The following is a 15,637-nucleotide window of genomic DNA, read 5'->3' on the forward strand; positions in this document are numbered from 1 at the left end:
GGGGCGGGGCGGGGAGGCGGCGCTTCGTGCCAGAGCTGCGGAGGACAGGCGGGGAGCTGGGCAGCGGAGCGGGCGGCCCGCGGCCAAAGAGGCCGTCCGCCCGTGTCTTCCCTGCGGAGCCCCCCGCTTTGGTTCTCCGGCTCCACCTGACGCCCGCTCAGGGCGCGCGCTGAGACCGAAAAAAGCCCCGCGAGCCCCCGCCGGCGCCCCCCCTGCTTCCCCCCAAGCCCCCCTGCGCGGGCTCCTCCGCTCCTCGCGCCGCGATGCAGCTTTTCACGCGCGTGCTGCGCCCTGCGCCGCCCCCAGTTTGGGCCCCCGCGCGACGCTTGGCGTTCAGACCGGCGAAGGGCTCTGCCCTCCCTTCAGGTACGCCCGTTGCAGGGGGACGTAGTTTGTCGTTTCTTCAGTGGGGGGGGGGGCAGGGATGGGTTGTGCGGGGTGGGGGGGGGATGCTGACCGCGGCAAAGCGGAGCGGGGGCTCGCGCGCACCTCCCCCTCGCTCCGTGCTGAAGCCCTAGGCAAGGCTGACGTTTGCCCCCGCTCCCCCGAAATCCCCCCTCCCGTCTTCCCGAAACCTCTTCCCCAGCGCCTGAGAGGTGGGGGCTCCTCTGTAATGAGGGAATGCACTCTGCACGTGCTCAGGGGCACTGCATTCTTCCTCTCGCGTGTTCCAGGGCTGAGCCCTAGGAGAGCCGAGTCGAAAGCCCAGCTGTCCCCTGGGGGCCCTAGGGAAGGGCCCGGCCAGGGCCGGCTCCGAGTGCCTTGCTGTGCCAAGGGAAAGCCCATCTTGCTGCAGGGAGGGGCAAACAGCCCGCCAGGCTTAGCGTGGGGAGAGACAGAGGAGGAGGAACCCCTGGAATGTATTGCATTTATATCCCACCTTTTTTCCTCTTGCAAGGAACGCAAGGCAGCTCACATGGCTCTCCTCCTCTCCATTTTATCCCCACAACAACCCTGTGAGGTAGGTCAGGATGAGAGTCAGTGACTGGCCCAAAGTCACCTAGTGAGCTTCGTGGCCAAGTGGGGACTTGAATCCAGGCCTCCTGAGTCCCAGTCCAGCACTCTAACCACTACACCACCCTGGCTGTCCGTGCCAGCCTTTGCCAACGTCAGGCCTTGTGTTGGTATTGCCATACAGCTCCCATCATCCCTGACCATTGGCCATACCGACTGGGGATGATGGAGGTTGGCATCCAACAACAAGCACAAGACGCAGCAGCCAGACCTGCAGAGGAGAGGTTTCATCCTGCTGTGCGCCAAGGTGCTGGGGCTGGAGGGTGTATCTTGCTGGCCCAGTGTGGTCAGAAGAGAGAAGGCAGCAATTGCAGCAGCCAGACCAGCAGGTGAGGTTTTTTTACTGTGAAGAACACAAGAAAGAACATCAGAAGAGCCTTGTGGGATCAGACCCAGGGTCCATCTAGTCCAGCATTCTGTTCACACGGTGGCCAACCAGCTGTCAACCGGGAACCCCCAAGCAGGACACGAGTGCAAGAGCACCCTCCCGCCCATGTTCCCCAGCAACTGATGTACACAGGCTTACCGCCTCTGGTACTGTAGGTAGCACGTAGCCATCAGGACCAGTAGCCCTTGATAGCCTTCTCCAGGAATTTGTCCAACCCCCTTTTAAAGCCATCCACATTGGCTGCATCCTGTGGTAGCGAGTTCCATAGTTTGACTCTGTGCTGTGTGAAGAAGCCCGCCCTTTTATCTGTCCTGAATCTCCCACCAATCAGCTCCATGGGAGGACCCCATTGGGTTCTGCTATTTTGAGAGAGGGAGAAAAATGTCTCCCTATCCACTTTCTCCACACCATGCATAATTTTGTAGACCTCTGCCATGTCTCCCTGACCCTCCTTCTTTCCAAGCCAAACAAGCCCAGCTGTTGTAACCTTCCCTCATCGGGGAGATACTCCAGTCCCTTGATCATTTTAGTTGCCCTCCTCTGCACTTTTTCCAGCTCTACAACATCTTTTTTTAGGTATGGTGACTGGAACTGTACACAGCATTCCAAGTGTGGCCACATCATAGCTTCGTATAAGGGCAGTGTGATATTGGCAGGTTTATTCTGAATTCCTTTTCTGATTATGCCTAAGGAGGAGCAGAGTTTTGCTCCCTGCTCCTCCTAAGCTGTGCTGGTGGGAGAGAGCGGAGAAGGGGCAGCAGTGTCGTCAGCCAGCAGGAGACACTCTACCCGACCGGATGGTTTCATCAGCCTGTGTGCCACCATGTTCCTGAGGCTGCAGTGCATCCCTTGCTGGCCCTGCAGTGCCATCATCCAGCTGGAGAGACCCTTCCTCACTGGACAGTTTCATTTGGCTTTGTGTAAAGTTCTGGGGGTTGGGGTCTACAGCCTACACTCTCAGTGGGTCCAGTTGGCGAAAGGTGGGCAGTAAACCGCATACAGAGGTGGCCCAGAGAGCACGGGCACATTCTTCTGAGAAGACTTAATGCAGGGGTGGGCTACTTGGGACCCTCCAGATGTTGTTGCACTTCAAATTCCATCAGCTCTCACCACTGGCTATCTTGGCCAGGGCTGATGGGTGTTGCAGTCCAACAACATCTGGAGGGCCCCAAGTGGCCCACCCTTGAAATGAGTAAGTTAGGTCTTGGATGGATTCCTGAGTCAGGAGAGTTTTTGAGGAAAGGTTACTCAACTGAGCAGGAGACAGCAGAGCAGAAGTTAGGAGGTTACCGTAAGAATGTAAGAAGAGCCCTGCTGGATCAGACCAAGGGTCCATCTAGTCCAGCATTCTGTTCACACAGTGGCCAGCCAGCTGTCGACCAGGAACCCCCAAGCAGGACACGAGTGCAAGAGCACCTTCCCGCCCATGTTCCCCAGCAACTGATGTATGCAGGCTCACTGCCTCTGGTACTGGAGGTAGCACATAGCCATCAGGACCAGTAGCCATTGATAGCCTTTTCCTCCAGGAATTTTAAAGCCATCCAAATTGGTGGCCGTCACGGCATCCTGTGGTAGTGAGTTCCATAGTTTGACTCTGCGCTGTGTGAAGAAGCCCTTCCTTTTATCGGTCCTGAACCTCCCACCAATCAGCTCCGTGGGATGACCCCATTGGGTTCTGCTATTTTGAGAGAGGGAGAAAAATGTCTCCCTATCCACATTCTCCACACCATGCATAATTTCTACACCTCTGTCATGTCTCCCCTGACCCTCCTTTTTTCTAAGCTCAACAAGCCCAGCTGTTGTAACCTTCCCTCGTAGGGGAGATGCTCCAGCCCCTTGATCCTTTTAGTTACCATAATTGCTTTTTGCTACATGATAATGAAGTCTAGTGCCTACCCCAATAATTATTACAGCCTGTCTTAGCCTGATCTCTAACTACACGCTCTGTAATGTACTGGTAGGGTTCTTAGCTTTGAGCTGAGCGCACTTTATTTCTTGGCACTTTAATGTGATTAATTGCACTGCACTTTAACTTGTGCACTTCAACCCTCTTATCTTTTAATCTGACTGTGTCTTCAGTTCGCTGTCCTAGAAAGCACAAGTAGAGGGAGATGTTGTACAGGGGGTTGGACTAGGCAGTTGAGGAAAAGAGCAGTAAGACGTCTGAGAACGATCCCTTATACTTTCGGTTGTCCTGTTATCCTCCCCTCTAGCCTTATAAATGCCAGATCATTCCATAATAAAACAGCTCTCATCCACAATTTAGTTCTGGATGAAGGGGCAACCTGGAGTGTGTCACCAAGGCTTGGGCAGATGGGCTGGATCTGTCCCAGCTTTGTCCGCCTGGGTATACAGGCTGGAGTCTGTGGGGTGGGAATTTGCTGTCTTCTACAAGGAGTCTTTCTTCCTCAACCTTTCAGAGACTCGGGGAAAATTGATTAGCATGGGAAAGGGAGCAATGATTGGAGCAGGCGTGGGAGTCGGTAAGTTTGTTTGTTTGTTTGAAGTATTTTTATGCCACTCTCAGCCAAAACGGCTCCCAGTGTGGCTTACAAATAATCAGTGAAAGCAGACAGCCCCAGCTCATAGGCTTACAATCTAAAAAAAACCCCACAACACACATGGAAAAAGGGATGGGGAAGGAAGAAAGGAAAAAAATTCTTTCAGCAAGGCTGGTGGAATGGTCTCACTTCCCCCTTAGTACAACCTGCTGGAATGGCTGCTGGTGGTGATGGCTGAGGGAGGGGGAACCTTCATGAGAGAGGCTGTAAGTGACTAGACTGATGAAGTGGCAGCCAGATAATATTTACTCTGAGGTAAATACATAGGATTGGAGTCTTCACTGAATGGTCAAAGGCTCCTCCCAAAAGATACCATTTACCATGTTTAAATGCAGGAGGATGCTTACTCATCATGCATGACCAGCACAGGGGTTTGCAAGTGTGCAACCCAGGTTGAGTCTCCGAAATAAAAATCCAGCTCTAGTAGGCCAATAATTTAGGGGATCCTCCTTCTCTCCTGTCACTTGCGTTCAGTTAAGCCCTTTTTTCACATTGCTAAATGGCTGGGAATTGGTGAAGTGAATAACCCACTTCCTCCCTTTCCTCCCCACCCTCAAAGTACTATTGCAACATTTTAAAAAGTTGTTCCCCTTCCATATTATTTTTAAAAAGGAAGGTGCCATGGATGTACAATCATCTGAATAAACAATTCAATTGATTGCACATTCATGGCATCTTCCTTTTTTAAAAACAATAATAAAAGAAGACATTAAAAACGGTGGCTAGTTCATCAGAAAAACATGGGGGAAGCAGCAAGACAAACGATTGAACTGGCGTTTGATTTGCTTGAGCTGTGGCAGTAGAGAAAGCAGCAGCTCCTGACCTGTCTATACACCCCCCCCCCCCGCTCTACTGTCAGGAGCGCCCTGGCGGCCTCTTTCAGTCTACTCCACTAGCTAACTCAAGACACAGACAAAAGGATTCTTTTCAAGGCTTTAATCCTTTTACAACTTAATGACTCTTTCAGATGCTAATCACCAGCAACTAAGCAAGGAACAGCAGAGTAGCCTATGTTCCAGGTTAGGCAGTTGGTCCCCGTTTGAAGGGGAATCACGGGAAGACCCTGAACTTATGGGCTAGGGAGAGTTCCTCCCTCTTTCCCTTGGGTCCTCGGGACGCGACCGTTGCTCGCGCACCAAACGAGCGCTGCGCCTCTAGCTGTCGTTGCTCCCTGCGTCTGCACCGAGTGTCCAGCAAGCCCCCCTCCAGCACTCTCTCACTGCCAGGGTCACTATCTATCCCAGGAATGCCGGCAGGAGGAATCTTTACCAGCTGCTGTGCCTGTGAGGGATGAGCGGGCTCCTCTCCCACGGATTGCTGTTCCTCCTCAGAATCAGAACTGCTCTGGGGTTCTATCGGCTCAGTTTCCACCCTGATACCCACGCCCCGTCTATACATCCCCTTTAACAAATAATCTGTGCCCCAATTACTTCTGCACAGCCAACAGGAGACCACTGCAAACTGCTCTGTAACCTATTTGCCGAAACCTCAGAAGCGACGTGCCGGTACTGTGCAGGGTTGGACCCATAGGCTCTGTACAGGGAAAGCCACAACTCTGTCTCTTTGCCCTTCTGTACACTGGTGTCCTGTGGCTGCATCAACCCAGGGGAGGCCAGTGGCTCCGATGTCAGTGGGGCAGTGAATCCACTCCAGGTTTCAGTCAGAACTCTAAAGGAGTCTGCACCTTTGATAGCTCCTTTAGAGTTCTGACTGAAACCCGGAGTGGATTCACCGCCCCACTGACATTGGAGCCACTGGCCTCCACTGCATCAACCCCTTCCTTGGCCTAGCTCTGCTTTTCATATTTCCGCATCCTGGCTCTGCCCCAGACCTAACAGCTGGCCCCTTAATGCATGGCACTGGCACACACGCACCTGACAAAACATGAGACATTAGACCCCAGATCGATCCAATTCTCTGTTTGGCTCCTGCAATTCAGGCATCACCGTCCTTGCGGTCCCAGCGTTGGTCGGAGCAGTGGGGTTCACCAGCGGAGGCATCGCAGCCGCGTCTCTTGCTGCCAAGATGATGTCGGCCTCAGCCATCGCCAATGGAGGAGCAGTAGCAGCAGGGAGCACGGTGTCAGTTCTCCAGTCCATTGGTAAGGCTGCCAGATCACGAAAGCTAAACCCTTTCTTTTAGGAAGTTGAACAAAACCTGAACCCCAAAACCCGCTCAGAGACTTGTTCCTCCCCCTGCCCCCAATACACTGGAGCTGAAAACAAGCCTATTTATTTATTTTATTTATTTATTAGACACTTATTAGACCCAAGTCATCTTACAGCAGGGGTTAAAACATAAAAAGAGTAAAAACAATTTAAAACAGCTAAAGTTAAAAAATGACAAGATCTGATAAAACAACTAAATTAAGAACTCTTGTCCTATGCCTTCAAAGGCCTGGGAGTAGAGGAAAATCCTAACCAGGCACCGAAAAGATGACAAGGTTGACACCAGGCGGACCTCACTGGAGAGAGCATTCCACTGTCGGGGGGCCACCACCGAGAAGACCCTCTCTCTCATTGTCATCCTCTGAATCTCCCTCAGATAAGGCACTCGGAGGAGGGCCTCAGATGTTGATCCTAAAATGTCCCAGTTGCTTTGAATTAAATGGAAGACTGCCAGCATGATCCACTGCCCAATCCCAAGCCGGGAGCAATCACCAGGTGCTCAGGACATTTTTAATGGGGTGATAAGAAAGGGTCTCTCCCTCTCCCCCTCTCCCCCCCTCCCCCTCTCGGGTTAGAGCGGAAGGAGAGAAAGGAAGGACGTTAGCCAGCAAGCTATGTGAGAGGAAGAGAGGCTTCTTTGTTTCTCCTGCATTTACCTTGGTTGCCAGTACAGACAGCTTTTCTCAAGGTGAAGCTATACCTTGTGGTGGACATGGGGTTACTGTGTTTTCAACACAAGTCTTCCAAATGCCACGTCTTCCTTCCTGTCAGGGTGGAAACTGAGCCCATAGAGCCCCAGAGCAGTTCTGATTCTGAGGAAGAACAGCAATCCGTGGGAGAGGAGCTCGCTCATCTCTCACAAGCACAGCAGCTGGCAGAGATTCCTCCTGCCAGCATTCCTGGGAGAGATAGTGACCCTGGCAGTGAGAGAGCGCTGGAGGGGGGCTTGCTGGACACTGGGCGCAGACGCAGGGAGCGACAACAGATGGAGGGCACCGAAAGAAGGCGTTCCGCTCGTTTGGCGCTCAAACAACGGTCGCATCCCGAGGACCCAAGGGAAAGAGGGAGGATCTCTCCATAGCCCATAAGTTCAGGGTCTTCCCGTGGTTCTCCTTCAAATGGGGACCAACTGCCTTACCTGGAGCTTAGGCTACTCTGCTGTCTTTATTTATTTATTTATTTATTCCCCAGTGCTATTCCTTGCTTTGTCGCTAGTGATTAGTATCTGAAAGAGTCATAAAGGAATAAAGTCTCGGAAAGAATTCCTCATCATCTGTGTCCTGAGTTGGCTATTGGTGCGGACTGCAAGAGGCAGCTAGGGCACTCCTGACACTTCCCACTTACCTCCTCTTTTGGGGGTGGGGGCAGTTTCTCTGAAAAGAAGAGGTGGTGGGAAGGAACAATGGTTTGTATCCATTTGTGGGTTTGCTCCAGCCAATTGCATCAGTGAGCAGGAGTTGTGACTTCACCGCTGCAGGAAGTGCTGGGGGGGCAGATGGAGTAGTATAGTGACTGCCTTGTTTTATTTGCAGGTGCAGCAGGACTTGCACTGGGGACCAAAGTTGGCGTGACAGCTGCGACTGCCAGTGCTGGGGCAGCCATTGGTGCTTTCAAGAAGAAAGCCTTCCCCAGGACTTAAGATCTGCTGATGGGGGCCTGCTCTGGGTGCCATCTTATGGGTAGGCTAGATTAGTCTCCATCAGAATGGGGCCTTTTCTGTAGTGGCCCCAATGCTGTGGAACTCCTTTCCAAGGGAAGGTAGCACAGTCTTCTCCCTGCTGGCTTTTTGTTGTTGTTTTTCTTTTGGCCTTTGGGAATTAACCAGAGTTCTGCCTGTTTTTCTATTGTTGTTTGTCAAGGAAGGATTTTAGGAAAGCCAATTTTAATAAACTCAGAACAATAATAAGTAAGGTCCAATGGCAAGCGAATCTAATGAGAAAAGGAGTCCAAGATGGATGGGAGTTTTTAAAAAAGGAAATTCTATAGCCACAATTACAAACAATTCCAACAAGAAAAAAAAGGTGGAAGACAACGGAAGAAGCCAATGTGGCTTCACAAAAAGCTTAGAGGTGACCTGAAAACAAAAAAGGACAGATATAGGAAGTGGAAGGAAGGCCAAGCTACAAAGGAAGAGTACACGCAGGTAGCGCAGAATTGCAGGGATGGCGTCAGGAAGGCTAAAGCGGAGAACGAGCAGAAGTTAGCGAGGGATGCTAAAGGCAACAAAAAGGCTTTCTTCCGATATGTGCATAGTAAAAGACAGAGCAAAGAAATGGTGTTTCAGCTACTTAATAAGGATGGCAAAATGATAACAGATGACAAAGAAAAGGCAGAAGTGCTCAATTCCTACTTTGGCTCAGTCTTCTCCCGAAAGAGGAACATTGCACAGACTTTGCAGGTCACCACCACCAAAGAGTCTTTTCCTTCCATAGTCTCTATGTTTCTGGCTTTCTGATTATAGTTGGATAGCCTGTGCTTTGTCCTCTATTCACTGGAGGTTAACAACAGAGTCCCAGTGGTATGGAAGTGTGTGTTACAAGAAAAAGAACTTAAAAAAATGTTAGGGGCCTCCTGCTTGACCTCCCCGGGCAAACTGCTGTTTGCTCTCCCTGTTGGCTCTCTCTGATTGTTTGCTCTTTGGGAGCTTGCTCGCTTGTATAGCCCCTAGACCAGCTTCCTCTGCTCTGCTCTGCTCTGCTCAGCTAGGAGGCAGGAAACAGGGCCAGCACCATATAACTGGGCTCATTTCAAAGACTAAATGGCTTTCTGAGATTCCCAAACTGTCTCTCCCTCCTCCTCCTTGCTGTCATCAGGATGATTCTTCTGGATCTCTTACTGTTGTTTGCCACAGTACACAGCCAAAATGGTCACCAGTTGGCCATGTCAAGGAAATGTGCACTAAAGAGAAGTGCGGGAAGGGGCCATTCACTGCTGGGGGGAAATTAACTGGGCAGGACGTCCCACCTTCCAGGTGTCAGGAGTGTTTCTGAGCGCAGGGAGTTGGATAGCAGTTCAGATTCTGAAGGAGAACCGTCAGACATGGGGGAGGTAAAAAAAAAAGTTCTGAAATTTATATCCCATCCTTAAGGGGCCAATTGGCATACCTAAGGCAGCTTACGAAAGTAAAACAACAACCCAGAAATATAAAACAGCACAGCATAAAAAATAAAGCAAATCTCACAGAAACTTAAAATAACTAAAAATGTTAAAAGTTAGTCTTACTTTAAAGCCCGGCCAAATGAAGTGTTCACTGCCTGATGCCAGAATGATAGCTAAAGAGGCTCCAGGTGAGACACATACACACACATGGTCACTCCAGGGGTAGGGTGCTACTATCACTGAAACATGTATTGCCAAAGTGATTTGGTTCTTGATTTTTGATGTTTTTTGATCCAACGTAAGGCAGATCAAGGCAGGCAGTTGTCCTAAGGCTTTATTGGCCAACAGAAATATTACAAATATACCCACTGGGTTTTATCCATGGCATATATGAACACCAGCAAATCATTCAACCGGTCCCAAATTATGGTGTGCCCCCTGGGCAAAGGCATGACACCTTCTTTCCCTTGGTGGACTGGGTCTCTTTCCAGGTTGTAGCCACAGCACCTCTCCGGCTTCAGTGGTCTGGAATCCCAGCGGCAAGAAGGAGAAAGGCAGTAGGGAAGCCAGCAGCTTTTGGTCATGGACTCTCACACCAAGCCTCCGCTGGCAACTTCCCTTCCTGTTTCTCCAGCAGTCTTTTATGGTCCATTAGCAGGGCCTTGCACAGTCTGTCCTGTAGGCTTAGTCCATCCCACCTGTGCTGATTGTGGGAAACGCAGCATCACCACCCAGTCCTAGCAGTCTCTGCTTAAAGGGATATTCCCATGGCTGCTCATAGCAAGCAGCCCTATAGCTTGGCAGCTTCTAGGAGCTGCTGTGTCCAAGCTTTTTTCTCAGGAGTAAAGGCATGAAGAGAAGCTGTGACAGGTCACACCTGGCTCCTTGAAGTACAATTCATCTTCCGGTAGGTTCCCAACACACTCCACCCCTGTGACCTGCACAGCTTTCCCTTCAGCTCTGTCTGGACTTCCCAGGTTTCCCTTACACCATTTTCATGGATGTTCAATCTTGATCTCCAAACTATATATGCTATAATATTGACAGCAGTCCCTCCCAGTCGAAACAAATAATTACATATAATTACATATAAACAAATAATAATTAATCCCAATACACATGTCTCTCCCTGATACCACCTGCCTTACTTTTGGTGGCTGGGTCCCGTTTATTAATTGTGGATTCACTAGTTTGGGGCTACTCTGCGTGGCTCTGTGGCCCTCTCGTGCATTCTTGAATGCAGGGGCATTCCTAGGCACTTAAAAGATTTGGGGACCAGACAGAAGTCTGCACAAAATCTGCATATGCTTATGTATATCTGTAGATGCAAATTTAGAAATAATCACTAGGAATCATTTAGATTTCACAGGAGCCAAAGCCAGGCAATTAGTTTCTCATTTCAAACAAAACAAATTATTCAATTAAATTCGCATCCTGACCTAGATCAGCCCAAACCAATGGATTTTTTAAAACCTAGATTTAATTGCCATGGCAGGAAGGGGGGGGGGATTTTGCAGCATGCAGGAAGTGGAGAGTTCACCCCTCCCCAGCTGTAGTCTCCCTTGAAAATTGCCCCCTGCATGGCAATTAGTCTGAGGGGGGAAAAAACTCTTCCACTGGCCCCAGTGGACGCTTAGGTCTCTGTGGAATAGATCTGGTGCCCTGAGAAATAGATTCAGGGATTGGGCCCCATGGGCCCAGGCCTACCAACACCCCTGCTTGAATGCGTGAGGAGGTTTGTCTAGGTAGATGCATTACTCAAGTGAAGGTGGCCTAAGGATGGGCAAACAAGCGAGATAGTTAAGATGTTCGAGATAGTTCGGATTCTTCGACCATTGTCTTGCCGCTTGTGTCATGCCCAATTTCTGTTTGCAGTCGCAGCTTGCTCTGCATGAATGGGAAAATGGTGCAAATCAAGCAGCGATCAAATGTGAAATGTGCGCAAATGTCCTAATTTCCACAACTTTCCTTCATAGACTAAAGTGGGGCCAATTCAGGCTGCGGGGGACATTTGTGCAAATTAGGAAATTTGCACAAATCCAACTGGGAAAGTTGTGCAAATCAAATGCAAGCACATGTTCAGTTTGTGAACATTTTTGCCAGGCTCGTGCTTGCATTTGGGGCTTCGAACAGGGCATGCTGGCATGTTCTGTGAGCAAAAATGAAATTCTCATACATCCCTAAGGGGAACCGGCATTTCCATACTTCTTTCCCTGATGTCATGCAGCTCCCAAATCCTGCTCTCCTGAGGTCCATACACAGAGCAGGCGAGCCTAAGGGTGTGGAGCTCTGTGCACATAGGCTACCCTGTGTAGATCACAGAAAGACAGTGTGGTATAGTGGTTAGAGTGTTGGACTGGGAACTAGGAGATCTGGGTTCTAGTCCCCACTCGGGCATGGAACTGGGTGACTTTGGACCAGTCACAGACTCTCAGCCTAGGTTGTTGTTGTGAGGATAACATGGAGGAGGATTGTGTAAGCTGCCTTGGGTTCCTTGGAGGAAAAATGTGATTGATAGACAGACAGACAGACAGACAGATCTCCCTGTATGGACATGGAGGGGCCAGGACGGAGGGCTGCACAACCAGAGACAATGCCCCTTCTATGTCTGCAACCTCTTCACACGAGTAATGAGTGAAGGGGGCTACAGATGAGCATCATAGCATGCTGAGCCAGAGGTGGGGACTTGTGACCCTCCAGATGTTGGACTACCACTCCCATCATCTCTTACCACTGGCCATGCTGGCTAGGGCTGATGGGAGTTGGGAGGCCAACAGCATGTTCCCCACTCCTGTGGTAAGCGAACATATACAGTAGAGCAGCCTGGGGCCTTTCCCAACCTGGGGAAAATACCAGAGGTGTTGGACTACAACTCCCATCACTCCCAGCCAACATAGTAATTGTAGTCCAACACCTCTGGAGGGCCCCAGGTTGGGGAAGGCTGAAATAGAGGGATGGTGTCAGTTCACATATTTGGCCACTGAGGGGCAGTGTCCTCTTAAGCGATTGCCGATTCAAATCTAGGGGTGGACGAAAGTCACTTACCTGTCCTCGAAGCTTGTTCACGGTGGGGGGGAGGCGCTTCGCTGCTCCCCCCGCAAAGTTCAGGCCGGGGGGGGGGAGGCTTCCCACCTCGCCCGGCCGAAATTCAGGCCGGGGAGGAGGCGCCTCGCCCGGCCGCGAACGCGAAAGTTTTTTTTTTTTTTAAAAACGCCCCTGTGATAGGCTATGTGACGATTAACGTAGCCTATCACGGCTAGATCTGCAAAGTCAGCCGTGATAGGCTACATTAATCGTCACGTAGCCTATCACGAGTGACTTTAAAAAAAAAGCGCGTACGCAAATGGCAGCCCCCATAGGGAGCCGCCATTCGTGTTCCTTATTTGGTCGCTGTAGTCTACGTAAATCTTTACGTAGACTACAGCGACCAAATAAGGAACGGGAATGGCGGCTCCCTATGGGGGCCGCCATTATCCGTACGCGCTTTTTTTTTTTTTTAAGTCACCCGTGATAGGCTACGTGACGATGTATGTAGCCTATCATGGCTGACTTTGCAGATCTAGCCGTGATAGGCTACGTTAATCGTCACGTAGCCTATCACGGGGGCGTTTTTGTTTTTCTTTTATTGCAATGGCGGCGGCGGCAGCCGGTCAAAAGACCGGCTGCTGCTCCCGCCCCGGACGAACACCCGCCGAACTGCCGGCCGGACCCACCGCCGGGAGGGACATTCGGCAAAGGTAAGTCCCGTCCCGGGGGGGTGTGCAGGGGGCGGGGGGGTGCGGAGAATTTCTCCCCGAAACTTGTTCGGGGGGCCGAACATGTTGGCGCTCGGCCCCCCGAAGTTTCGGGGAGAAATTCTCCGCCATCCCTATTCAAATCATCCAGGCTGGCAATTAATTCTCTTGGACTAGGCCATGCTTGTAATGTGATTTCCCGAGGAACTAAGGATGCCTATTTATTTTTGAAGGTAAAATAATCTTCATGGAATTGCTTCAAAATACTGGCAGTTCTTCAATATTTCTTTGAATCGGTTCATTGATTGGTTTCAACCAGGTAACAGCTCTGATAGCTGCCCCGGGCATGGTTCCATGGAAGGTGGGGTATCGTTATTTATAATTTATTTATTTATTAAATTTATTACTTGCCCATCTGGCTGCTCACCCAGCCACTCTGGGCGATGTACAAAGTATATAATAAAACAGTTTAAAGCAATAAAATTCTACAGTAAAAAATTTTTCTAAAATACCGTAACCCACCCCAAAGACCGCCTGAACAACCATGTTTTTAATGCGCGGCGGAAGCTCATTAAAGAGAGGGCATGGCGGAGTTCCCTATGGAGGGAGTTCCACAGAGTGGGGGCTACCACAGAAAAGGCCCTCTCCCTCGTCCCCACCAGTCTAGCTGTCGTGGCTGATGGGACAGAGAGAAGGATAATGAATAATAAACGTAACCATTATTTTTCTGCCTTGCTTGCAGATGCCTTCAGATCCACAATGGGAGCACTCTAGAGAAGGGTGGTGTCAGTCATTATCTTCATTTGTCGAGGCACCCTTCTCTTTTTATCACCCAGTCCAGTGGGACTTCTGCATGCCCTAACTTTCTCTGCATTGCACCCACATAATGAGGGGCATAGAACAGGCAAAATATGATTTGCTGGATTAATTAATTTTTTTTTTAAGCCTCAAGCTCATCTTGCTGTTCTTGGTGTTTGTATTCTGTTCATTAGTTTCGGTTCAATCAGATCAAATTCGTTCAAAGATTTGTTCAAAGATTTTCACACAACAAAGGTTGTGTTTTCTTTTTTTCCCCAAAATAGTTTTATTGAGTTTCATAAAAAAACTGATATAATACATACTGATTCATTATAAACATATAAACCAACAACATAAAAACAAAACAACCACTGGGTACATTACATTCCTAGAACTGAATTATTTTTCAATTTCATTTCAGGATTCCAAGTTTCTATGAAATTTAAACAGCCTCTTGCCCCCCCTTGTAAATCATTATCAATTATTTTCATTCATTTAGACCAATGATTCCAACAGGATCCATGCGAGTATGCCAGTTCTATATTGACTGAATTATTTGTAAAATGTATGAAAGCTGCCCAATGTTTGTAGAAGCTATCCTTATAGTTTTCAGACCTTTGTAGTCTTAAGGGTACAAATCCTATGGAGACAGGACACACTATATCTCATTACGTTTTCCCAGCCTCCAAACTCGGAGGTTGAGGACTACCCAATGCAGGGCGACCTGAGCATGGAGGCAATCCTTGCCTCTGTGCTCCAGCCGCCCTGGCACTTTTGGCTAGACAGGCGATTTTGCCTGTCTAGCCAGGGAGTTTTGGAGCAGGGGTGGGGGGAGCCATGCAGTACATAGGAAGCTGTATAATGCAGCTTCCACAATCTCTTCCTCTCTGCGCCCCTGGGACTGCCCCCTTTTCCCCATCTCTGTGCTTCATTTCTGAGTGTGGAGACGTAGCTGGCACGGAGAGAACCGCGCTGGGTATGAGGGGTACAGGGGAGGGTGCGGGGAGCATGGTTTCTGGGCTCTGAGACTGGAGCCCTGGTTCCAACCTGGGAGCCCAGAAATGGTAAAATCTTGTGTCCCCCAGACACAGTCTAGGGGACATAGGATTGCTCCTTAACCTGATTTGTTAATATCTCCATCAGGGCCATGGACCATAAGATTCAAATGGGGCAGCTGAGTTAGTCTGTGGTATGAAATGACCTGGAAGGTTGAAATGCTCCCCTACAGATTTGTCAATGTTACGTTTTTAAATGTCCAGTTTGTGCCCATTTATTTTCCTGCGTAAGGACTGTCCAGTTTGGCCTAGGTACATGGCAGAAGGGCATTTCTGACACTTGATGACATATACCACGTTTGAGGATGTGTAGTTGTATGATCCCCTGATGGTATGTCTGCAGCCGTTTGGTCCAGTGATAGTGTTGTCTGAGTAGATGAGTCCTATCTTGCAGTTTGCTTTCTGTAATATTCTAGGTGTCTCTTTAAATTGAAATGGAATGTTTGCTTTCTACCTGCCTGTAACTGACTTTTCCATCTTGTTTCTATCTATTCTTGCATCTGTCGAAGTGGGTTTAGCCCACGAAAGCTCATGCCTTAGTAATAAAACACTGTACGTCTTGAAGGTGCTACAGACTCTTTTTGGACCATAAGGTTGTGGGGGGGGGTAGTGTCTCAGTGTTTTTGGACTCAAGAGATTCCTTTTTAGGCTGTTTGCAGGGAGGGAAAGGAGTAAAATAAAGGCTAGGCCAGTCATTCCCAAACTGCTTGTTGTGAGAGAGCTACTAGGTTGCTGTAAGAAATATTTACATAAATTAAAGCCTCTTGTGAGACCAAAGGAGGTTGCTTGCCACCTCCCTGGATGAGTCTCTGATCTGAGT

General features: G+C 49.5%; 1 protein-coding gene across 6 annotated transcripts; it reads left to right on the forward strand.

Moving 5' to 3' along the window:
• Positions 1 to 31: 31 nt before the first annotated feature.
• Positions 32 to 15,385, forward strand: LOC146338118 (interferon alpha-inducible protein 27-like protein 1). 6 transcript variants are annotated; one of them, XM_084815945.1, is made up of 5 exons: positions 32 to 366; positions 3,823 to 3,885; positions 5,903 to 6,064; positions 7,664 to 7,810; positions 13,707 to 15,385. In XM_084815945.1, the coding sequence occupies exons 1-4, from the start codon at positions 264 to 266 to the stop codon at positions 7,768 to 7,770; spliced, it is 435 nt and encodes a 144-aa protein (XP_084672071.1). In that variant the 5' UTR covers positions 32 to 263; the 3' UTR covers positions 7,771 to 7,810; positions 13,707 to 15,385. The 6 variants fall into 6 exon arrangements, with proteins under 6 accessions (XP_084672071.1, XP_084672073.1, XP_084672070.1 ...); XM_084815947.1 differs by lacking the exon at positions 3,823 to 3,885; XM_084815944.1 differs by lacking the exon at positions 13,707 to 15,385 and having other exon boundaries at positions 7,664 to 9,320.
• Positions 15,386 to 15,637: the final 252 nt, after the last annotated feature.

This window comes from Heloderma suspectum, chromosome 10, assembly GCF_057233095.1.
Source record: "Heloderma suspectum isolate Gila_16-S chromosome 10, 16-S_ref, whole genome shotgun sequence".
Classification (NCBI taxonomy): Eukaryota; Metazoa; Chordata; class Lepidosauria; order Squamata; family Helodermatidae; genus Heloderma; species Heloderma suspectum.

Bases quoted from the DNA above. Each gene is read 5' to 3' on its own strand.
- LOC146338118 (XM_084815943.1), top strand. From the start codon at position 3,675: ATGAAGGGGCAACCTGGAGTGTGTCACCAAGGCTTGGGCAGATGGGCT. The intron at 3,886-5,902 runs GTAAGTTTGTTT...CCTGCAATTCAG, and splicing joins TGGAGCAGGCGTGGGAGTCG to GCATCACCGTCCTTGCGGTC. The intron at 6,065-7,663 runs GTAAGGCTGCCA...TTTTATTTGCAG, and splicing joins GTCAGTTCTCCAGTCCATTG to GTGCAGCAGGACTTGCACTG.